The sequence below is a fragment of the Lycium barbarum genome, chromosome 3 (assembly GCF_019175385.1).
Source record: "Lycium barbarum isolate Lr01 chromosome 3, ASM1917538v2, whole genome shotgun sequence".
Taxonomy (NCBI): domain Eukaryota; kingdom Viridiplantae; phylum Streptophyta; class Magnoliopsida; order Solanales; family Solanaceae; genus Lycium; species Lycium barbarum.
The window spans coordinates 2,550,448-2,575,549 of NC_083339.1; the positions used below are offsets into that span (position 1 = coordinate 2,550,448).

The 25,102-nt window shown below is 35.3% G+C and overlaps 1 protein-coding gene across 3 annotated transcripts; it reads right to left on the reverse strand.

Annotated features, from left to right (window-relative positions):
* Window positions 1–1,884: 1,884 nt before the first annotated feature.
* LOC132629907 (serine/threonine-protein kinase CTR1) lies at window positions 1,885–20,059 on the reverse strand. 3 transcript variants are annotated; one of them, XM_060345320.1, is made up of 16 exons: window positions 19,445–20,055; window positions 9,203–9,504; window positions 8,976–9,120; window positions 8,618–8,721; window positions 7,036–7,244; window positions 5,693–5,851; window positions 5,444–5,614; window positions 5,263–5,303; window positions 4,856–4,924; window positions 4,631–4,731; window positions 4,462–4,546; window positions 4,290–4,388; window positions 3,913–3,981; window positions 3,683–3,814; window positions 2,615–2,709; window positions 1,885–2,524 (listed from the first exon to the last, which is right to left on the reverse strand). In XM_060345320.1, the coding sequence occupies exons 1-16, from the start codon at window positions 19,970–19,972 to the stop codon at window positions 2,410–2,412; spliced, it is 2,424 nt and encodes an 807-aa protein (XP_060201303.1). In that variant the 5' UTR covers window positions 19,973–20,055; the 3' UTR covers window positions 1,885–2,409. The 3 variants fall into 3 exon arrangements, with proteins under 3 accessions (XP_060201303.1, XP_060201302.1, XP_060201304.1); XM_060345319.1 differs by having other exon boundaries at window positions 5,444–5,851; XM_060345321.1 differs by lacking the exons at window positions 1,885–2,524; window positions 2,615–2,709; window positions 3,683–3,814; window positions 3,913–3,981 and adding an exon at window positions 4,001–4,190 and having other exon boundaries at window positions 5,444–5,851; window positions 19,445–20,059.
* Between the last annotated feature and the right edge of the window lie 5,043 nt (window positions 20,060–25,102).

Sequence of the window (25,102 nt, forward strand, 5' to 3'; positions counted from 1 at the left end):
CATATTTGAGTGGAGAAAGGTAGAGTGGTGGACCCATTATTCTATAGTTTTGAAGGTTGCGCTTTGGCTCTAAGGGTTGGCCCCAGACCAATTTCTCGGTCATAAAAGAAACAATCCTGCTCAATGATTTGATTACCCTCATCTTGTTTGTAATTGTGTAGGATGTTCTTCAAGAGCAATCTGATAAATATTTTGTTTCATGTAAATAATGAACAGACGATCCCAGCAAACCATTTCAGAAGTACCCCCTGGCATGTATTTTGTGATATAGATGGGGTTTCAACCTGTACGAGTGGTAGGAAAACTAAATTGAATGTTCTTGCAAGAATCTTGTGATACTTATTGGAAAATACAAAAAGTAGGTAAAACGCAAGCACATTCTGAGCAATATTATCATCTCATATGGTATTTTAAAGGTGCTTTCAGAATAAATATAATATGGTATTTAAAAGATGCTATCAGAATAATATAATACCCCAAAAGGGTATTTCCAAGGTGCTTTCACAATAATATTATCATCCCAAAAAGGTTAGTTGGTCAAGTTTGTCACTCAAGCCGTCAACGGATAAAATAAGGATTTTGTTTTGGGACATTTATTTTTACTAAAAGAAATGACACTCCATCTCTTTAGAGTTTTTTTTTACAAATTACCATGTGATTATTTCTGTTGTATATGAGTATGCAATTCACATATTGGTGGTAATGGTTTACAATGTTGTGATTCAACTATTCTTAAGATGCACAAATTGTGAACCGCGCAGTTGGACAACGTACATAACTATTGCAGCATAACTTTTTGAGGAGTGAACATCCTGTAAATGAATTTACATGCGGAAAACCTGTTTTTGGTTTTTCAATAGTATCCACAACTAGATCTGAGTGATTGTTAAGCGGCTATTTCTCATTGATGCTCCTTCTATCCTAAAATAAGTGTTATCTTAGAGAAAAAAAATTGTCCCCAAATAAGTTAGGAATTCAACACAAAAATTAATAAGTGTTTCCAACTATGCTCTTAGTATTAAGGAAGTGATTCTCTTTAATATTGCTCAATTCTAAAAAAAAAACATCTAATAAATCAGGGTAGTTTTAGTAAATTCCAGTTTGTATTTATTTATTTCTTAATATGTATGAATTTTGTTAAGGAGACACTTATTTTGGGACGGAGGATAAGTACTCTAAGCGTGAGGAATAACAGATCTAGAGATGCAGACCACTATTTCCATAAGCTCATTTAAGCTGATGCTAATTTTCCTCTAGAAATATTTGCTATTGATGCTTGACTAAAAAAAAAAAAAACTCCATTGGAAGATAAATTTTACATCAAAAGTAAAGAGAGAAAATATTCGGTACTTACGTCGGATACTAATTTAAAGTGCATCGTTGTTAAAGAGGAGAGCTACATTGATTCGATATACCTCTAAAGACGCTAGGATTTCTTGGGGGAAGAATCCACCCCAACTGGATTTTGTGCTTGTAGTTATATCCCTCCTTCAAGGTTAGTATGGGCCGAGCGGACAAATCCCATTTCATTTAGTGGAGTCTGGGAAAGATTAGACTGTACGTACACCTTATCCTGCCATGGAGATAGTGAGGTTTTTAACCAAACACATAAATGCAAAAGGAAAAAGAAGTATCTTTTTTGATAACTGATAAATTCCCGAAGGCCAATTGGGCAAACTCGGTATGATATTAAGCCAGGCTTCTTCCTGTAGCATGGATCAAACCTGTAACATACACCTAATCTACACGTCACAAGATGCAATCACCATTAGGCCAAAGTCATACATGTGTTGTGAGGGGTAAATAAAAGAGCGCTAGGGGAAGGACCCAACATCTCAGACAAAAGTTGCATGTAATCTTAAAGCGCATATGAAAAAAGCTAAGTGATTCAAACTGTGCATTTCTATAAGACAACTTCCCATTATAAATTCTTATACATACAAAATCATTTCTGGAAAGGAAAATTAAAGAACAGTTTCTGGCATTAACAAAATCACATGGCTAAACAATATGTCCAGGAGGAAGTGTACAAGCCAATTGCAAATGGTCTTCTAGGAGACATGGCAGCTTGAATTCGTGGGAAAAAAATAAAAAATTACAGCTCTACACGGGCATTCTGAACTAATATGTACAGAACAAAAGAAACAGCAAGAGGTGAACCCTCTCACATCTCCCAAGTTGAAGTCAGATAGTTGATACGATCACCAACACTTAACTTCTAATTGCAGTGTTGCACTGACTTAAAATGGGACTAATATGTGGGCACCCAAGGGAAAAGTATAATCTAGCAGAATGAAGAGACAGATTTCAGGATACAGGAACCTGAAGTAAACGAAGACTTGTCCCTCCCAGAAGATGATTGACAAAGAATACAAATATGTGCAGAAATCATATATCTATCACAGACATTCACGTAAGCAACTGCATGTCTGTACGGCCTGGTTGAGGAGGTACTGCAGGAGGTTTAATTAGCGGTTTCAGCATTTCCATGATTGCAGAAAAGGAGGGACGTTTCCATGGTTCTCTGCAACATTATCAAAAGTAACTTCAAGAGCACATCAAAGCAAACCAAAATTCAATGTGATTGATCTATGGAAGAACATAAGCAACATACCTGACCCAGCAAGCCTTAATAATGCTTGCCACTTGAGGATTCAAGTCATGTGGAATTTCGAGTCTTTGCCCCTTAAAGCCGACAGCTGCTACAACCTACAGGTTCAGATGCATTTAATCAATATAGCAATCACAAGAATCAATATACAGCCCCTCTTATCTCATCTCTTGACAATGAACGTACCAAAAAAAAGAAAAGAATTGCACATGTTCCATTTTAAAATATAACCAAGATGCAATACAAGTGCCAAGTAGTGTAGCAAATAATCAGCAGATCCAAGTTTTCTTTGTAAAATAAAATTAATGCTTGCAAACAGAGGTATCAGAAGGTTGTTGCCACCTCGATTCCAAGACACAAGATTGAGTACCCTTTCTGATTTGTAACAGAAGTGAAGTATCAGAAATTCAGGACATATAGAAAGTATCTTCTGTGCAATGGATATTGTTTTATCCACATTTCTTACTCGACTGTAACTTCGTCGTAGAAACATCTTTGACAACATGTAGCTATCAAGAAACTGATTACAGAATACTGATTAATAAAACATAAAGAATCCCCATAACATTTTTATTTAATGCCCAGTGAACGACTAGCTCTCTACCTAAACCAAATGGAGAAGAGAGTCATATAAAATGAGGAATAAATGACTCTTCAACAATTGATGAAGCAAAAATTGGATTGTTCTCCATCCCCTAGTATGAGTCATACCAGACATAAAAGGAACAGAAATGACTCCAGTCAACTCCTAACACAAAATTGAATGGCTCCTGACATAGCCCAGTATTCAGGCTTTACACTAAAGTACTGCTACTTAGAGGTCCTGGTTTTGCTATTCCAGTAAACACAGTGTTTGGTGTTCTGTGGATGAGCCACTTTAGACATAAGAGGAATAAAATGACTCCTTCTGCAACTGATGTCAAATTGGAGTGTTTCTATCCCCGGTAAGAGCTTTCCAGCAACAATTTATTTGCACATTCCAATAGATAGGTTCAGGTCATTTCACCTGTACGCAGGATTTCTACCTTAATAAATCCCCTTAGAAAAGAGCATAAGATTAGAAAAACAAACCTGCGCTGCGTTCAAATTACCCCAAGGTGGTTGCAAGGTTGCCAGCTCCCACAAAATGACACCAAAGCTGTATACATCAGATTTCTCATTTGATGGTTCATCACGAAGAACTTCAGGTGCCATCCACTCCGGCTATCATAAGAAGAAGCAGATAATTTTTTTCATTGATGAAGTAAAGTGACAAAGATGAATAAAGGTTAAACAAATCATATGTTGAATCAAGCACTTACAGTCCCAGCAGCCGACTTTGATGAGAGAAATGTGTTTGCTTTTAAACGAGAAAGACCAAAATCACAGACCTGACGAAGACATCAGATAGGTGAGGATGCAACATCTTTTCCACGAGATAGCTTTAATAAATATAAGAGTACAGAATATGCAAAAATAAACACCAAAACAAAACTCAATAATTTATCACAAACAACTTTGAGTAAGACTAGTTCCAGAATGCAGTATTTGAGTAAGACTTGTTCCAGAATGCAGTAGAGTCAGATCTGATGCAGATAGACTTGTTCCAGAATGCAGTAGAGTCAGATCTGATGCAGATCATACGCTGTCTTTTCATCAAAAAGCATTATAGACGCAACTAGAGGTTTATTACTCTCACCTTCACTGTGTATTTTTTGTCCACTAAAAGATTTGGAGATTTTAAATCTCTATGAACAATGGGAGGATTGCGTTTATGTAGATAATTCATCCCCTTTGCCTGCACAAGATAATATGACAAAATTATCCCAAGATCAAAAATAAAATGAGGAAGAGTAGGGCAGCATTCATACCACATCGTATGCCATAGCCAACCGACGCCTTTCATCCAAACCCTCCCTAGCACCAGATTTATGAAGAAGTCTATATAAGCTACCTCTGAAATACATTGGAACATGGGCACCGTCAGCTAAACTGAAAAATCAAAAGTCTGATTATTCGTAGGGTTTACCAGGATAAAACCTTGATAAATATTCTGTGACTATCGACAAGTTTGGTCGCTGAGTAACAGCACCCATAAAAAGCACAATATTTGGATGTCGCAACCGCTTCATAATTGCAACCTAAACAAAACAAAAGGAAAGCTAAATTAGGGGAGTTGATCTTAGGGAAAACAGATTATAAAACTGCCATATACCCTTTTTTTTTTTTTTTTTTTTAAGGAGATAGGGAGATCCCTAGAGTTACCTCCTGCAAAAATTCCTGGAATCGCACTGGATGAAATTCTTGTTCCATGAGAATCTTCACCGCAACATCCTAAAGTGCAAACTTCCATCAGCATGCAATTATGAAGGAATAAAACCAAACCAAACCAAACCAAGTGATTTAGATCTCAAATTTTGACAATTACTAACCAAAAAGAGAAGCAAAAGACAGAGATAAACAGAAAATCCGACAACATTTATTCGAGATGCGGATCAGGCCAAAAATAAAATAGAAATAGTAAATACCCAATATAATTTACAAAAGTCACACTGAATAAATGTCTCTCTTCTAATTTAAAAAAAAAAAATGTCTCTCTGAAGTGCTAAATAAGTTAACAGATATACCAGATGAGTAATCAAGGATACAGAACTAAAAGGAAAATATCTTACCGAGCCATTCCAATCAGCACGGTGAACAGTACCAAAAGACCCTGAAATACAACAAACTGTGTTAGGTACATGAAAAGAGGATGGTATAATACCATAGAATCCCAATAACACTAACATGTAATGAGACGGTCATAGCACGATACTAAAAAGGAGGATACAAAAAATAGCAGGCAGGGATTACCTGCCCCAATCCTCTCCTTCAGAATAAGATCTTCCCAGGGAATATCAAAATCTTCTACTTCAAGGGCAAGGTCTCTACTTGTTTTAGCGGGAACAAGTTGACTACCTCCCTCAAGAAACCTCTGTCTTGGGTCTGATAATGACATTAGCGGTCGCGCATCTCCCTGCCCAACTGAAGGTACATGCTTAATAGGAGCCATCTCCCTGTCCATGTTCATTGAGCTTAAGATATTTTGAGGATTATATATACCAGGAAGTTGACTGTCTTTGTCATGACCCTTTTTCCATGCATTAATTGAAGGCACAGGTAATCGAGAAATCTCATCACGGTTACTTGAACTAGGGACTGCACTGTTTCTCTCGATGTTACTTCTGTCAGTTTGTCCTGCATCTCCATCAACAGCAGCTCCTGTGACAAATCATATTAATTAAGAAACTTGAAACAGAACATGTTGGGTATAAAATTCTCGAACAAATCAAGGGAATTAGTCTGTCTAGATAACAATATTTTATTTGCATGGGAAGAGGAAAGACTCTAGATAGAGATGCTAAAAGTAACTAAGATCAGAAAAGCTCCCATCTTCAGGACAGGGAGACTACTGCTAATCAGGAATACCTTGGACTGGATTTGTTTGCCAGTAGAAAGCTTCTAAAAAACTAGATTATTGAATATCGGGTTAAGACTGGTCTGTAAGGGAGCGACCTGGACAGTGAGTATCACATAGCTTACCCCAACTACCTCGGATTTGAGGCATATTTGATATTTATAAATTTTTAAAACCATAGATTCTTGGTTTCCACTTTGCTGAAAAATAAACTCAGGGTTTCAGATAAATCAATACCTATAACTATAAGATGAAGGGGAAGAAAAGCAACAATGTATCGTAATCTCCATTATAATATGACTTATTTGTGTTAGTGGGTAGGCAAGTAGTTTTATGGTTAGTGAGGTTCCCGCTTCATTACAGTCAGATAGTAGTGACATCATGTAGCAGGGGCAATAGCGAGAAAGCTGTGAGAAAGCAACGATGCTAGTACTGTTACCATTTCCAAAAAAAAAAAAAGAGCAACGATGCTAGTAGGTTTGTTTACATACAACTATGTAATGGGAAGCCATGCTAGTAGTTGTAAGAATTCCCTTAAAAAATAGACAAATAAGTACAATCAAAATCTTTAAGGAAATTCTAATATCTTAAATACTAATAAGCTGGAAGGGGAGCCTTGGCGTAACTGGTAAAGTTGCTGCCATGTGACCAGGAGGTCACGGGTTCGAGCCGTGGAAACAGCCTCTTGCAGAAATGCAAGGTAAGGCTGCGTACAATAGAGAAACCAAAGGATAATCCTTCAGATCCAAAGTTAAAAGGGTTAACTTTTTTATGAAAAATGGCAAAGAAGGGTAATTTAACATGAGGAAATAGAGTATTTCTGGCTAGGGACTGAGCAACATCAGACTGAAGCCACTATAAAATTGTGCGTAAACTGAACATCTCTCATCACATCATCGCAGAGGCCAAGCTTAACATCGGCGAAACAACCAAAATAAGGATCGAAGATGTATTTATTCATGCAAACAGGTAGGATTTAGAGGATCACCTGCTGAAGAATCCTCAAACACAAGATTAAGCGATTGACAATCCGAGAAATACTGTTTGGCAAGTGACCTGAAATCAGTTTTTGGTTCAACTTCTCTGAATCTCGGAAATCGCAATGGTGAAGAAATTGATATAGAAGATGGGCCATTGAGCGAGGAATCTGGTTCGCATAAACATCCAGGGCTCCCAATCAAATCAACCAGGTATTCCCTGTATGGAGAAGAGTGAAATGTCAAGAATATGTCCTCCTTAACAATCAATAGCAATAGCATATATCTAACTGTGCACAGAAAAACTAACACTTACATTTTTGACAAAGACTACCATTTTTTCATGCTACATCCCAGTTAAAAGTAGCACAGAAAATTTAACATCCTGCTGTTCGCTACACGATATGCCTTGAATATCTAATTTTGCTTGCTTCTACTTATTTCCATTTAATTTCTTCTCCTCCACATTTTAGGGCTGAGCAGAAGAAAGGAGGACACCTCTTTGCAATCAAATCACGAACTTTAGAATCTATTATATTACCAGTGTATAAGGTATTCCATTAATAATGGGATCTGCTCTTTCAAATATTAAGATTCCCATCTCGTCATACCAACTATCAACCGCCATCACCACTCCAATATACTCCTTTCATCCAAAAAGAATGGCATCATTACTATTTGGAGGGGTAAACAACATATTCTTTGACTCGATTCATTCAATCTTTTTTAAAAACAATTTTACCTATTAAAATATTTTATCTATAGTACGCTTATGCAGTCTCTAGATGTGTAATTTTTCTTTAAAAACCATTAAAAATCCATATCTGAATTCATATTGAATGCGGTGATCCACATACTCCAAGCAATGCCATTCTTTTTGGCACTGAGATTGCAGTAGTTTATATTGTAAAACCCGAAAAGAAATATGGTTTTCCCCAAAAAAAAAAAAAAAAACTAGGAGTAGCAGCTATCACGACAAAAGAGAAACTTCAGTTGGTACTAACATAGGTCATGAACTAGATACAGTGATTGAACTTTACAGACATGTCTTGCAGCATGACCGCAGAGGGACCGCACAAAAATATAAGAAACATTATCGTTGTCATTTTTCCAGATTTGAATATTTTAAGTTACGTTTCTACACAAATATTCAAAGAAAGCATAAATAAGGAATGTTAAGAAATGTAGAAGTTGAGGTAAAAGATTTAGGCAACATAATCAAATCCATATCAATTGCACATGAATATTAGAGTAGGGAAGTGAAAATTGATTATTAAACAAAAGTAAAGTTGCAACAACAATTTCCATCTATCATTGCTATAAATTTTTAAGCAAACATGTCTTTCAAAACACTACATATTTAGCACAAAGGTGTCCGTCGGTGAAAGTGGACTTCTCATTACCCTTTTCCCCAAAGATGCAAGTTTTGGATTTTGTTAGTAACAACAACAACAACATACCCAGTGAAATCCCACAATGTGGGGTCCAGGGAGCAAAGCAAAATGCAAATGATACTAAAGAAAGCGAATAAGTCAAGATGAACTAAAAAAAAAAAAAATACTCCACACAGATCATTTATAATTTGGAGTATACCTGTCAAGTCCAAATCGAACTAGACACGAGGAAGCATCAGCTCTATTACAATATTTACATCCTTTGGTAATTCGACATGGTAAATCAATTATGTCAGCAAGCACCTGCAACAATCATGTGAAATTCATGATAAGACATCAACCTTCCATCTGGTTCCACCAAAACTAAGAAACTCCTGATTGAATGTACATTACTCTGAGGACAGACAATAGACAGTGATTTGCAAAAACCATGCTTTCCCTTTATTTTTATTTAAAAGAACACCATTAGTCAGATGCTGATCCGTGAATTCCTTCATAAGTAGATCTTGAGACTCTAAAACAGCAAACTTAACAAGTGTATTACATATAGAACATACTTTAAATAGCAAAGCTCGATGCCTACAAAGGCCAATAGACAGGCTACCAATGGGAAGCACGATGGATCCTAGACAATCCTTCAGGTCATCACTGCACTCCTTCCACAAAGGAACTAACTCATCTTCTCCAGCAGAAGCTGCGCCCCTTATAAAGCAAATAAAACTTAATTACAACAAGGAAAAAACTGATTGATCTGAGTTCCTAATAAGACGATTCTGGCACTCACCCCATATGATTGCAGACCACATTAGCAAGCTGATCAACTACTTCTTTTGTTGTTATGCAACTAGGAGAGATATTTTGGATCCGATTCTGCAGTTCTTTCAAGCTAGGATCGGTGCGCCGATCAACCAAAATCACTTCAACTGATGGTACTACAGAGGGATCAACAGCTCTCAATGATTCAATGGATGGAACGCGGGCATTTTCTTGTAGATCTGAGCAGACAATCCAGACATATGGATCCATCCCATGAATCAAGTAAAATCCATCAGGCACTTTGTCAAAGTAGGACAAGCATCCATTTACCTGATACAGAACAAAGATTCAAAGCAGAAAACGGCTTTCAGCAAAAAACCTGGGAAGTCTGGAAAGCATGATTGTGCCGATCAAAGAAAGAAGAGATCATAAGATAAAACAAATAACATGAAAAATAGGATCCATTTAGCAGAGTAAATTCTGCTTGACTGGTGACAATGAAAAGATTCAAAATCACCAATAAAAATAGTTATCAAGTCATTTCTATTGGCACTGTAGGAAGAAAAGGTGATCCAGCCACTTCGGCCATTTTAGGGACTTGCAGAGTAGAAGGAGGGGTTTCAATTTTGAGATCAGATTTTACGCATAGGAACACTAGAACTCTCCTCAGAAGTAGAATCTCTCAGATTTCAGAAGCAGTCCAAAAAGCTCAGCCTCACTGGTTAATTCGAGTGACTCGCCAAAACCGTTACTAAACCTACAATACTAGAGTACTACATCCAGCACAAACTTCTCTTTCTGGGGAATCTCTCTTTTTCATATAAAAGCTTTTCTGCTAATTTTGAAAAAACATATTTTAGAAAGGGCTCATTGAAGCTGAAGCACGTAATGATTTGAAGAAGCAAATAGAGCTAATCAAGTGACTATCACAACACCACCATTTTCACTCAACATGGCAGAAAAAACTGGACTACTTAACAATGTCCCTGAATCACGCCTCAGAAGGATTTTTTTTTCTTTTGGTCTGTACGGTACGTCAACCTCATATACTGCTTCATCTCAATTCCAATACACTCAGGAAGCCTACCATTCTGGGATGATCTTCAATGCAAAAGTTTCAATAAAAAATGTGCTTAAATACCCTATTTTGTTCACGCATATAAACAGATCCAATGAAAGTATAAAGGAACAACTGATATTGTTTATTTATGACAAGGGAATCCCCAGCTACGACCCTTCGAGTGCGCACAGGGTAAACCCCTCTAGTATAATAGCCCCCAAACCACACAGGAGAGACAAAGGAGAGACAAATCGCACTGGGCAAGCCCCGTGTGACGTGCTCGTACCAAGAAAGCATGCAGTGAGTTTCAAACCTGAGACCCCCCATTTGGGATCCCCTGCTCAACCAACTCGGCCACCCTTGCCGGCAACAACCCGATATGTTGCCTTGATCAAAACATGATTTGTAAGATGTCCACTTCTAAAAACCAACCAAAAACAAAAGATACGTCCTAATTTGTGCAGTCATATTCCACCCTTCAAACGCTCTTCTACTCTTGTTCCCTCCAAAGGAACCACAAATAAAAGAGATCATAAGACCATATCACAGTCCAAAAAATCATAATACCATAAAAGAAATGACCAAAAAATAAAAAATTATGAATGTTCTTACTTGACTAATGACAAAAGATTCAAAATAATCAATGAAGATATTTATATAGTGGCAGTGGGAATGTTCAACACACTTCCGAGAAAAGGAAAATTGTATCAAAAGGAGCAAAATGAGATAACCGAGTAATTTTTTCACCGGCTAAACTCATCAACAGCTCCTTTGTGAGACTTCTAAATTAATACCCAGGTCATTACCCCCTCTGTCTCTCCTACTGCTTCCGTAAAAAGAAGCCTAGTATTGGCAAATAGATCTGTATCAGGAAGATGTACGAGAATCGGCTTATGAGATACTATTAATGAACTTAGCAAACAAGACATAAGCAATGTATCAGCTACCGATTGCTCGTTGATTTATTATTCCACTCAAAATGACACATTCTTCTCTAACCCAAGTGAGGCCTAGCCGTCATAAAGTTGTTAATCTATTCCAAAATCCATTTCGCCGTCCAGTAACGACAACTGTCTCGGCCACTATACAAAGTATTTGAAATACAGGAAGAAAAGCATTCAGGAAATATTTCCAAAAGGGTTTTCCACATTACCGTAAGGATGTCAAAAAGTTCCTCCACCGAATTGTAGTACATAATCAGGGTGAAAACCATGGGAGGTCAGGGTTCAAATCCTAGCAGACACAAAATCTAGGTAATTTCTTCTCATATGCCTAAGCCTTAAGCCTTGAAGGCAAAATTACTTGATACGCGTGCTAAGCGAAGATAACATGTACTCAGTGGGATAGCTGGTACACAGAAGTTAGCTCGTATACCAACGCTATCAAAAAGTAGGACACGTGTGTCTTTATGTTTTCTTTTGCTTAACCATTCAGTATTCAAAACCCATTGGCCTGATTAATAGCACTCGCCTCGCATATTGCTCACTTAAAGTAGAAGTGCTCCTACGAAAAGTTTCCCTATTCAAGGACTCAAAACTGAGACCTCCAATTAAGGGTAGAGACATTCTTCTCTATCATTACAACCATCTCTCGCGTCTTTTTCCTTTGATAAAGTAGAGAAGGTCCTCCCCTACCTTATCATGTACGATGTGAAGTCTCAATGTCCCAACTTCCACCTCATTATTTACATTTGTTTGACACCTGTGAATCAGCTACCAACTACTTCTATTATAAGCTACCAACATTTTTGTCTAGATTGATGGTTAGATATTAAGTCTATGATTAGTAGATTCTTGACATCTGTAGGATAGCAACAACATTTATATTTTCAATATGTGATGGTTCTTCTTTGTTCTGGATTTTGTCTAGTATTCTATTAATGCAGAATTGAAGAAAGAGATTGAATATTCTAATCTTTCTGATAAAACCACTAATCTGAGCATTCAATTTACTTATAGTGTCCAAAAAGGGAAGTTAACTATTTATTATAATTCCACTTTCATTCATCTCGAGTTTCAAAGGGTAAAGGAAGCTACAAACTCAACATGCTCTTACTTCATATGTGAAAATTCACATTTTGACTCACTTCAATATTTTGTCAAAACTAGACATTCTACTTTCCTTAAAGGTAAGTTAACAAATTGTTATATCCCACTTCTTCTTCCAAGCTAATTTCACACAGTAAAAGGCGTTTATTAACTCAACATGCTCTCAATTGATATGCAATAATCATAAGTTCTACTCTCAATTCAGTTCATGCCAAATTAAAACTAGATATTCAAATAGTAAGCTAGTGCTGGGAAACACAACCATAGGGACGTCTGACAAACCCACTAACTCCTTATTGATGTAATCATTAGGATACACGAAGTGTTTTGGAATGCTAAAATCGAACACTCGATCTTGCATTCCAAATAATTAACCTCATTTCAAGAGATTCTGCAACAATTTTAATTTAAAAATAACTCACCCTTTGCACCCAAGGGTGGCCTAATGGTCAATGAAGCGGGTTTAGAATCATGAGCTCTCAGGTTCAACTCCCTAGCAAAGGAAAAAACATTAGTGATAAACTTCCCATCTGTCCAAGCCATATCTAGAGAGGCTGGAACCGAAAAAGACCAAGTTCCACACACAGGAGACAAGAAGAAGGTATAGGACGAGCAATTTCTTAAAGAGCGAATTTGATCCTATAGTCGTCTTCTTTGTTCGAAAAATGCACGGGGAAAGGGATGTTGGTCGGCTCAGCGAAGTTGTAGCTCAAAAAAGATCCAGAGTGTGATTCCTCACCTATCCTCTCACAGGCCTAGAGGATGCTCGAGTATAGAATTACGCAGTACCTATCTTGGTGAGAGGTAGGAGGTACCCTGTGAAATTAGTTGAGGTGTGTGCAAGCTGGCCCGAACACCACGGTCATATTAGGTAATGTGATCCAGTTTTTTTATAACCGTGGTGTCCGGGCCAGCTTGCACGCACCTTGACTAATTGTAGGATACCTATCACCTCCCACCAGCTATAGGTACCAGATGAGTCTGTTCACCAAAGCTACACAGATGGAAAGAAATCACCTAGTGTTTTTTGTCTCCGCTAGAATTTGAACCTGAGACCTCATGGTTCTCAATCCACTTCATTGACCACTAGGCCACACCCTTGGAGCGTTCATTTTTAGTTTTGAACTTATAATGTCCTAAAAAGGAAGTTAAACATTTATTATAATTCCACTTCATCCATCTCAAGTCTCAAAGGGTAAAAGAGAGCTAAAACGTCGCCATGCTCTTACTTGATATGTGAAAATTCAAATTTTTCCTCACTTCAATATTTTGTCAAAACTAAACATTCAACTTTCCTTAAAAGGTAAGTTGACAAATTGTTATATTCCACTTCTTCTTCCGTCCTAATTTCACACAGCAAAAAGCGGCTACTAACTCACATGCTCTCAGCTGATATGTAATGATTCACAAGTTCTCCTCCAATTCAGTTCATGCCAAATTAAAACTAGACATTCAAATAGTAAGCTAGTGTCAGGAACACAACTAATTAAAGTGGTCGTGGAGACGTTAAACCCACTAGTTCCTTATTGATGTAATCATTAGGATACACATAGCGTTTTCGGAATGCTGAAATTGAATACTCGATCTTGCATTCCAAATAATTCACCTCGCTTCAATAGACTCCGCAACAATTCCAATTTTGAAATGACTTGTCTATTACTCAAAAACAATGACTCTGACTTGATTAAGAAGATTCTCAGAATCTTTTTCTTATATATATGCTTATTATGTTAAACATTGAAGTTATTTTTCTTTTTAATCAAGTCAATGTAGTTTCATTCATAAACATGGCCACAACGGCCATATACAAAAGATACACCAGAAAATGAGAATTTTACAAAAAGATATGATTCTCTACAAACTCCACCCAACTGTCTATACAACAAGGACCTTTCTGTGCGCGCCAAAAGAAAATAAGAAAACTGAGATTACTCCTCAACGGAGAGAAACTCAACTCTACACCTTCAAAGCTCTCCTATATCTCTCTCATCAAACTACCCATATTAGCGCAAGTGGAACAATATTCCATGACCTTCGTCTACTCCTTCTTCTCACACTCTTCCAACTGAACATCAACTCTCTCACAGCGTTTGGCATTGCCATGAAGTGTCAAACTACCTAAGCATATTCCACCATAACATCATAGCCAGCCGCAATGTAGAAGAAGATGATCAACGTCCTCGCCTCCTCCTTTCACATGCGGCACCAATAACCTTCTGCTTTCTAAGATTTTTCGTTGTCAAAGTCACCCTTCTAGTGGCTAACCAAGCGAGAAAGCACACCTTGATTCGCACCTTTAGAATCCATATGGCAGTATATGGAAAAACATACTCCTCTCTAACCAAAGCTTCACATAAAAGACTTCACAGAGAACACTCCAAAATTTCCCAAGCATCACCACCAAACATCGGGGTTATCAGCTTGATTGACTTGTCTATATTTTTTAATAAGGCAGCTTGACTAACTTGTCTATGCAATAAGGCTAATAATATCTGGAACTCAGTTACTTCGCAATCATGAGGTCGTGACTGATTATTGTTTGATTAGTTTGCCTTTACTTGATCTAATGTGGCTGACAGGCGACAAAAGGATGACGGCTTTTTATTTGGAACGTAAAGTAGCAGGGATTCTTCCGCAGTGAAGCAAATGATCTAGCCAGTTATTCTTCTACCGATTATCCAAGTTCAGTATAGGCCATAGACGGAGAGGATGAAAGAAAGATATAGGAATTTCCCCCTGAAGCTAAGGAGGCCTCTCGCCATAAAGGAAGAAAAAGGCAAGACTAAGTCATTTAGTTATTTTCTGTTTCCAACTGATGATTTTTCTGCTTCAGGTGTGAAGGCTTAAGCTTCCATTTTTGTTCTAGATTTTCTTTATTCGTCGGGCGCTCAGTTCCTTAAGCTTTGCCCCATGTTTTAAGTAGGACGGTGATTCTCATTCTTGTTTCATGAGTCGAAATAATCATACATATTAGGTAATGTAATCCAATTTATTAATAAAGAAGAATACTTACTTTTACTTCCATTCAAGGGAATATCATTTTACTTCTAATACAAAAAATTCTAGGAACAAATTTAAAAACATTGTGCCGATCTTTTGATTTAGACTGTTCAGAACTTGAAGTACAAACTAAACCAAGAATAAAATGAAAAGAGCACACTTTTGAACTGGATTTGGTGATCCATTGGGTTCCATTTCTACTATGTTCTTCCAGTTTGGTTTCCACTAAACAAAGTACATTGTTTTAAACAGTACCTCAAGATCCTTTGCATAGTTATCTAGGGCACCGAACAGTGAGACGTCTTTCTTGCCATTTTCTTGAATACTCTTATTTTTTTTCTAGCTTATACTTCTTTTTACCCTGACATTAGACCTGGCAACCGGTTTGCCATTACCGGTTTTAACCGGTAACCGAACCGGTTAAACCGGAACCGGTAGAACCGTTTAATGGTTTACCGGTTCGGTTCCAATATTTTGGAAACCGGAACCGGTTAAACCGGTAAAACCGGAACCGGACCGGTTAAACCGGTAAAAAATAAAAAAAATAAAAAAAAATAAAAGTATATAAGTAAGTATATATAGTATATAGTACATATATATAAGTATATATAGTATATATATTAAGTTATACACATATATAAGTATATATAGTATATAAGTATATATAGTATATATATTAAGTTATACATATATTTAGTATATATATTAAGTTATATATAAGTATATGTAAGTTATACATATATATGTATACGAAAAACACTATTCTGTATTGCTGACTTGCTGTTAGGCTGTTAGTCAGTAAATATTTAAACTTTAATTATAAAGTTGTATAACATATGAAAATATAGCTACAATATACAAATAAATACTATAACATATATATATAATACAAAAAATAAAAAAAAATAGATTTTAACCACTTCAAACCGGACCGGTTCCGGTTTGAGGTTTAAAACCGGTAAACCGGAACCGGTTTAACCGGAACCGGCCGGTTCCATAACCGGTTCCGGTTGGAACCGGTTGCCAGGCATACCTGACATTCCCACACATTTATATTAGGCCAACCTATCAATATAAAATAAGATTTGGAGCATGCACCTTCTAGGTTTAGAAAAAAAAGGGATAAGAATGGTAATCTTGAAAAGTATGTCATTAGAATCGAACTAATCCACAGTATAAGATAATTCCCCACTATGCAACCTAGGCAATCAACACCCAAAAAAATAAATGAATATTTATGTATTAGATGCAATAACAATCTCATGCACTATAATATTCTGTAGATATCTTCTACTATTCTGATCCCAAAATAAAAGCCCTTTCTTTTTCCCTTATCCAGAACTTCATCCACTTCTCCAAAAGAGAAGCTTTTATCTACACTTTTTATTCTCCATTTCGACAAATTTATTTTGTTTTAATCAGTAAGCAAAAGATTTCATTAACACATCATGAAAAACATGTTTTTTGATGAATAAGCAAAAGATTGTCATTAACACCTTGTGAAAAGCGTGTAATGTAGAAGTCCTTTTATCTTTTGGTGAGTAGAGTGTGATCTATTTCATACTAAATTTTTTTGACGATGAATCTACTTCATAGTAAACTTTTGAGTTTTAATGATGAATCTTCTTCATACTAAACAACAATAACAACATACCCAGTGAAATCCCACAATGTGGCGTCTAGGGAGGGTAAAGTGTGCGCAGACCTTACCCCTATCTCGGAAGATAGGGAGGCTGTTTCCGAAAGACCTTCGGCTCAAAAGAAAACACGACAAGAAAAGGTCAGATAAGCACAAGCAATTCAAAGCAAAATGAAAATGAAACTAAAGAAAGCGACAAAGTCATGATAGAGCAGTCTGAGAAAAGGAAGCAATAGCTACCACAGATAAATAAGCTAATCAAAGTACAAGAAACAACATATAGTAGCAAAGGACAATAGACTATAGATCAAAACTATCTTCTTCATACTAAACAAACATTCAAACTAAAAAAATTAATATTCTACTTTTGGACCTCCTTTACTGATATACAATCACAACTATCGCTTCAATACTCTTTTTAACTAATTTTATGGAGCGATCATAAATTTTGAATTAATTCCCATATCGCAATATTGTTTTTGGATATACAGTGTTGGTTAGATACACTGGATCTTAGAGTCATTTCCATCAATATGCACAGACTATATGTAGAACGAGTATGGTTTTCATAATTTGTTTTGAATATACTATACAAGAGTTTACAAATACTCCTCAAAAATTCATAGGCGTCATGGTTTCCAGTAATGTTATGTGTCTGAAGTAAGGAATTCATGTCAGTACAGGTAGGCATATCTCCATATAAAATCATACTTAACCTGCAGATGCATCAAGTGCGCAGAGACAGCCATAGAAGGATCTAAGGGGTATACAATACCTTAAAATGGACGACAACCTTTGTGTTCCTTTTCAATGAAGAATCAGACAAACGGTCAACTATATTCTGAATGAAACACTTTCACATCCATGACGCACTTAAGATGTTAGGCATTAATTTCATTCTTGAACTCCACATTACTTGACGCATTTGTCTCGACATATTCTAGAAATGTCAGGACTCAGCACTAATATAGAAGATACTCATAATTCTTGGAGTTGTGAAAGGATCTACTAGTTTGAATATATGACAACAACTTAAGTGCACTTACATTTGAAGAAACACATTCATTTGCCGATTCTGTGTTTGGTGTGACGAAAAACGCTTTCCAAGAAAATATCATCTTACATCATAAAAATGCTTTACCGTATAAGTACTTTCTCGCAGAACAAGAAATCGACTTCCCTTTCTTTTAGACAGAAGTCATTTTCCCTCTTACTCCACACTTAAACATTATTGTCGACCTTCAACACTCAAAAATCACCAAAATACCCTATAGCCCACTTTTTATAATTAATAGATGTCATTTATACCAACCAAACACTCCTAGTTGATCCACGGAAAGCATTTTCCTCCATACCAAATTATCGCCTATTTCAACGCTCGGAAAGCCGGAAACATTTGTAATCTAAACTAATTATTTGTTTTTTCTGTGTACAATGCCAATTGTTCAACACATTCCTAAAGCATAATAGGCACACATTTCCCTCAACAACAACACCATCAAAGCCAGTGCAATCCCAGGGTCTGGGGAGGGTAGGATGTACGCGGACCTTACCCCTACCTTTGTTGGGCAGAGAGGTTGTTTCCAAAAGACCCTTGGCCCAAAAGAAACGAAAGGAAAACAAAAGAACGAAGTTGAAGCCGTTACAGAAAATATGACAGCAAGATACAAAGCAAATATGCAACAGATAGTAATGCACATCGAAGAATAAGAAACTCCGCAATTACTAAATTCGTTGCAGCTAAATTCATAAAGGGATTAATGCAAGTGACATACAAACAAAAATATAGACAGCCACATACCCAGTAGTCCCACCAAGTGAGCTCTGAGGAGGGTAGGATGTACCAAGACCTTACCCCTACCTTAAAGGTAGAGAGGCTGTTTTCCATAGACCCTCGGCTCAAGGAAAAACAGTTCAAAGCAGTTCGAAAAAGGAAGTAACGTAAATGAAGAAGCCATGACAAAATACTACAGAAAGCATAACAAAGCATTCTAAACAGTAACTACAACAAAATAATACTCCCTCCGTCCCAAATTATGTGATAAAGTTTGACTAGAAACGAAGTTTACGAAAGAAAGGAAGACTTTTGAAACTTGTGGTCTAAAACAAGCCATAGATATTTGTATGACTGTAAATCATTTCATCATTTTATTAAGGGTAAAAGGAGAAGTCTTCAGTTAAATTATTTCTAAAATTAGAATGTATCTTTTCTCTTTTTTTTTATACAAACTAAAAAATAAAGTGTATCACATAAATTGGGACATAGGAGTTCGCACGCTAATCGAAGTACAAGAAGCAGCACACAAACAAAAATATAGACGTGAGAGATAAAAAAACCAAACACAAAAACAATAATAACTCAAACAACCGTACCCAGTGTAGTACCACAAGTGGGCTCTGTGGAGGGTAGGATGTCCGCAAACCTTACCCCTACCTTTGTAGAGGTACAGAGTCTGTTTCCGATAGACCCTCCGCTCAAAAGAAATGTACCAAACGTAAAAAAAAAACAAAAAAAAAACATACCCAAAATCGATGCGAAACAGTCTCGACTGAAGCAGCTGAAACCGAACCACGCGACGACGACGACGCATCTGGCACGGGATCCAAGAAATTGGGATCATCAGCACAAGTAGCTTCAGAAGAAAGCCTTAAAGCCAAAGCTAATTGCAACTGATAACTCTCTTCAGTTTGTTGTGCCCAACTCTTCGAACTCGAACCCAAACCCAAACCACCACACAAATTACTATTATTATTATTATTATTATTATTATTAGCTCCCCCTTCCAATGGCTTATTTAAATACCCAAACGACACCATTTCATTAGCATTAGATGATGATGGTACGTAATAATCACCGGATATTGAACTCTCAGCGAAACTACTACCACTTGATTGTCTTTGCAAACCACCGATCCGATTAATTGGTTGTTGTTGTTGTTGAATCAAATTACGTTGATCAATTAATTCCCAATCACCACCTCTAGGAACGAAATTATCATCCGGTACTTGACTCAATAAAGTATAATTTGATCGTCTACTACTCATTTCCATTTCAACAAAACCCTAGAAAAATGTTCATGCACAGTGCTTTATTTATATATAGGATAAAAATAAAAACTATCGGTTCATTTTTTTCAACTCTCTCTCTCTATATATAGGTGTGTGTAAAGGCATTTTTGTATTTTCTCTCACTAGCGTTTTTTTTTTCCCCCCTCTGTTTTTCTTCTTTTCTTATTCTTCTAAGAGCCAGTTTGGATTAGCCGAAAAAAAAGTGACTTTTAAGTATGGATGTTTAAAGTGTTTGATTTTTAAGTGCTGAAAGTTATTTTATAAGAGCCGGTTTGAATTTAGCCTATAAGTTGTTTTCAGCTTTTTTGAGTGTTTGACTGGTCAGCTTAAAGTCATTTTGTGCTTAAAATAAATCTAAAAAAATAATTGGACATGTTTGTCTTGTCTTATCTAAAGCAACTTATAAGCTTAAATGTGAGCTCTCCTTCAGCTTGAATCCTTTTTGCTCTTCTACTTTGTCTTCCACTATATCTTTTCAAACATGTAAATTCAACCGCTTATAGTGTTTTGAAGTTGATTTTGTAATTTATATTTGCAGGTAGAGAAAGGTTCAGCACTCCTTGCACTCCTTTTTCAAGAGTCTCTGATCACATTTATTTTAAACTTCAGAAAGAAAAGGAAGATGATTTTGGATGGATGAAACGTACTTGCGTTAATTTTAATAGACACATTGAGTCAACTCTTAGCTTTGTATAGTGATAAACCATTGTGTACCATGTATATGATAAGATAGGATAATATGTATCCCATCTTGGTACTATATGAAATAAAGTTTTATTTCACTCCAGAAATTACTAACTCTTTTTAAAAAAAAAAATGTTAGATCCTTAACGGTAGTGTTAAAATATTTTCCTTTCTTCTTTTATTAAGGATTTAGTATTAAGTGTGAAGAGAAATAGAAGATCTTGAAAATTGTTCTATTCTAGAATTGTCAATCTTAGATGGTGTTTTTGTTTTAATTTTCTAATGACTTTCTTTTCTATCATTAGAACTAGAATACACACATTATTTGCTTGGATTTACACTTAAAAGAGGATAAGTGCTCTTTTGAAAGACATGTATTATTTCTAATAATTTGTTTTTAATATTCACCGCGCATCGCGCGGGTACGAATACTAGTTATGATTAATTTCTTGGAAGATATCTTAGATTGTAATAGTTTGTTAATGCAATAACCAATTAAATTTTAGTAGATTTTAAGAAAATTGATACATCAACAAAAGCCGAACGTAGATCTTTTTCTATTTAGCGATTCTAATAAATAGCATTCGTTGAGTTTCATTATAAAACATTATATTAGATGAATACTGTTGTACTTTTGAAAAATGGCTTTAATGAAACACTCGTTCCCTTTTAATTACGAGATTCCTTTGCCAAATTAGAATGTTTCAAAATATTTGATATCGTTTTACTAATAATATCATTATGTACAAGTTTCACATCTGGTCAAATTCACACTAATTCAACAATTACAATTTTAATTTATTAACAAACTAGCTTTTCATCTTGGGGCTTCAATATTTTTTTCTCTTACCTTTAATATAATAAAAATGTTAAATTAGTGTCTTAAACTTAATATCTAGTCAAATCAATTTTGTGAAATGTTGCAGCAAAAGGGATCCTCAACTTGGTGTGTTTATACTAGACTAATACAACTTATCATAGTCATATGCTTTAATGAAGTGAAAATATATATTAATTAATCATGATTAAGTGATAATTTTGTATGTTTCTACACGTGTTATGCATCAATTAGTTTAGTGTAAACACCTAGTACAATGAACTTTAAAAAATATTAGATGGACCTAAGTGTAATTTTAAAAACAAATGGATGTGTCTTGAATTATGTAAAAATTAGGAGGATTGGTCTTTGTTGTGAGGAGTACTTTAATATGATTGTTTGAAGGTGAAACGGTGGAATTTGATTTGTCGCGAAGAATTCAAAGGAGTTTGTTGATAATTTTGGACTGACTTTTATTTGTTCTTTTGCCTTTTCCTAATTTTGGAAAAAACAATGGCTTTTTGTGTTGAATTCTAAGGTACGGTTACAGGAGGTGAGAAAAAATTTTGGGTTTTATGACACGTGCTAATAGATAAAAGACATGTGATGATAAAAGCAAAAGTGTTTTAATATTTTCATAATGTATTATAGTACTAATTTTCTTTTATTTTTGTGTAATATTATGGTTCGCTTGGTTTAAATATAAGTTATGCAGGTAAGATGAAGTCTACTTCGAATCATATTACGAAATTGTGGAGCATCAAGTAAGGATTAAATGTCGCAAACCAAAATGAAATATGAAGTAATAGAATTGAAAATCATTGCTCAACAATTGTGAAGCTTATGAATGAAGAGAAGCTACAACATAATACAGGCTTATAGGTAAAAACTCCATAAATAAATGTTATATTGTTCTGCATTGTCTGTTCTTGTGTCGAGGGTTTACAGGAAACAACTTCTCTACCTTAGGGGTAAAGTCCGCGTACATTCGACCCTCCTAAAACCCCACTATGTGAGATTTCACTGGGTATGTTGTTGTTGTTGTTGTTATATGTTGGTGATAATACAATGAAATTACAATTACAATTGAAAAATAAAATGAAGAAGTAAAAATATCTTCGGCTGAGGCGCGGATATCTCGCTCTCTTTAAGGAGATTCAAATCCACTGCAGCAAATCTACCGGTCCAGCAGTAATCTTTCTGACTTGTCCCCTCCAGGATACAACAGCCCGATCACGTCGTATAACTCAACAAATTCTGAACAAGATGTTGAGTCCAAAGCTCCACCAAAAAGAAGAACACCTTCCTTCAACTAATAAACTCTCTTTTATTTTCCTCACTTTTTTAAGAACTCTCCAAAGTATATATTTTTCTCTACCTCCACAAAATAAAGATGACAAACTATTTATAGTTGAAAAATTCATCCTTGAATTGAATTGGATGAAAGAGTGGAATAATGGGGTATGACGATGGTGTTAATATGGAGAATATGGGAGAATTATGAGTAGGAGGTTACAAAAGAAAATAAGACCACATTATCCATAACTCATATGAATAATGAGATAATTAAAAACAAAAGTAACGGCCAATTAAAGGCACAAAAAACATGAGGAAAAGTAGACCACTTCCGCCAACTTTATGGCCGCAAAGTGTAGGAGTAATTAGGACTAAATGAGGCACTTTAATATATTAATAAAATAATATTAAAATGTCCTTCATTATCTCTCATTAAAACCTCTACTATTCACATGAGGAAATTAGAGCGCGAGTTTTAAAATGAATGTGTTAATCATCTTGTGAATTATATTGTTATGATTAATTTCTTGAAAGATATCTTAAATTGTACTTAATAGTATTAACTATAATGCAATACTCATTTAAATTTTAGATTTTAAAGAAATTAATACATTAACAAATGCCTATATGTTTAATCTTTTCTGTAGTCGGACAATAAGCAAAATGTGAAATCATAAAAATGCGTTGAGTTTGATAATAAAACATCAAATTAGATGCATATTAGTGTAGTTCAAAAAGAAAAAAGAGATAGATTTTAATTTATAAGAAATTCTTTCTATTTTAAGATTTTCAAAATATTTGGCCTCGCCTTACTAACAATATTACTGTGTACATTTTTACAACTCTTCAAATTCATATAAATTCAACTATTAAGATTTTAATGTATGAATCAAACAAGCTTTTCAACTACTGCTTCAATATTTTATTCTCTTACCTTTAATACAGTAAACATTTAATTAAGGTCTTAAACTTAATGCCTAATCACACGTAGTCTCGTGATATGCTACAGTAAAAGTTACTCTCCCCCTCACAATTTATGCATCATATTTGTCTATCTAAAAAAGAATATTATATTTTCTTCTTTAAGAACAATTTAACTTTAAATTTCTAATTTTATCCTCAATGATACAATTTACAGTGACACAAATCTTTAAAACTTATTTTAGATCACGAGCTTTAAAAGTTTTTTTTTCTTAAATTTCGTGTCCAATCAAACACCGCTATATAAATTGGGACGGACTGAGTAGATTTATATGGATTGTGGACGTGAGTGTAATTATAAAAACAAATATATGCATCTTGAATTATGTAAAAATTAGAAGGATCAGTCTTTGCCGTTAGGAATTTCATAGTTTAGGTGATAATTAAGGTGAAACGGTGGATTTTGATTTGTTATGAAGGATTCAGAGGAGTTTATTGGAAAGTTTGGACGGACTTTTATATGTTTTTTGCTTTTTTCCTCATTTTGGAAAACCGATGGCTTTTTGTGTTGGATTCAGAGGAATGGTTACAAGAGGTGAGAAGAAATTTTGGGTTTTTTGACACGCGGTGATAGGTAAAAGACATGCGGTGATAAAGGTAAAAATATTTTTTTACACTTCGAAACGTGTTATAGTACTATTTTTATTTTTTAAGTTAGGGCTCGGTTGGTTCAATTACTTGCTATGCTGATTCATGTATTGTATTTTGCAGGGATTGTAGTGCAAGATTTTGTAATATAAAGATTAGTAATGTAGAGATAGTAAATATTTACTTGCACCAAGTATTTATACCAAACCAATTCAACTTATTATGATTAATTGATTTAGTGAATTAATAATATACATTAATTAACCATGGTTAATTGATAGAAGTGAATATGCAAACACATGTCATGCATCAATTGGTTTCATATTGGAAATTAGTGAATTTATGATAGTGTACTAATTTGATTCACGTTGTGTAGCCCCTAATGAAGGAAAAAGTGTTGTTTCCCATATTTCGAACTCGAACTTTTTGATTAAAAGGGAATAATGAATCATATCTATCCCATCACAATTAAAAATGAATAAATCATATTTATCTCATCACAATTTTTGATTATTTTTAGTAGTATTTCACACGAAAAAGTTATATACGCCCTCAACCTTGCGTGGCGTTTGGTTGGTCGTAGGATAGTTGTTGGATGGATAGTGACAAATGAAAACAAATGAACAAAAGAAAGTTGGATGCGGAGCCAAATTCTTGGGAAAACGTGGTGGTTGTTTGCTACAAGCGAAACTGTTTGCGTAGCAATATGAAGTTCCTTCATGTCATTCATTGATTTGTATGTCTGA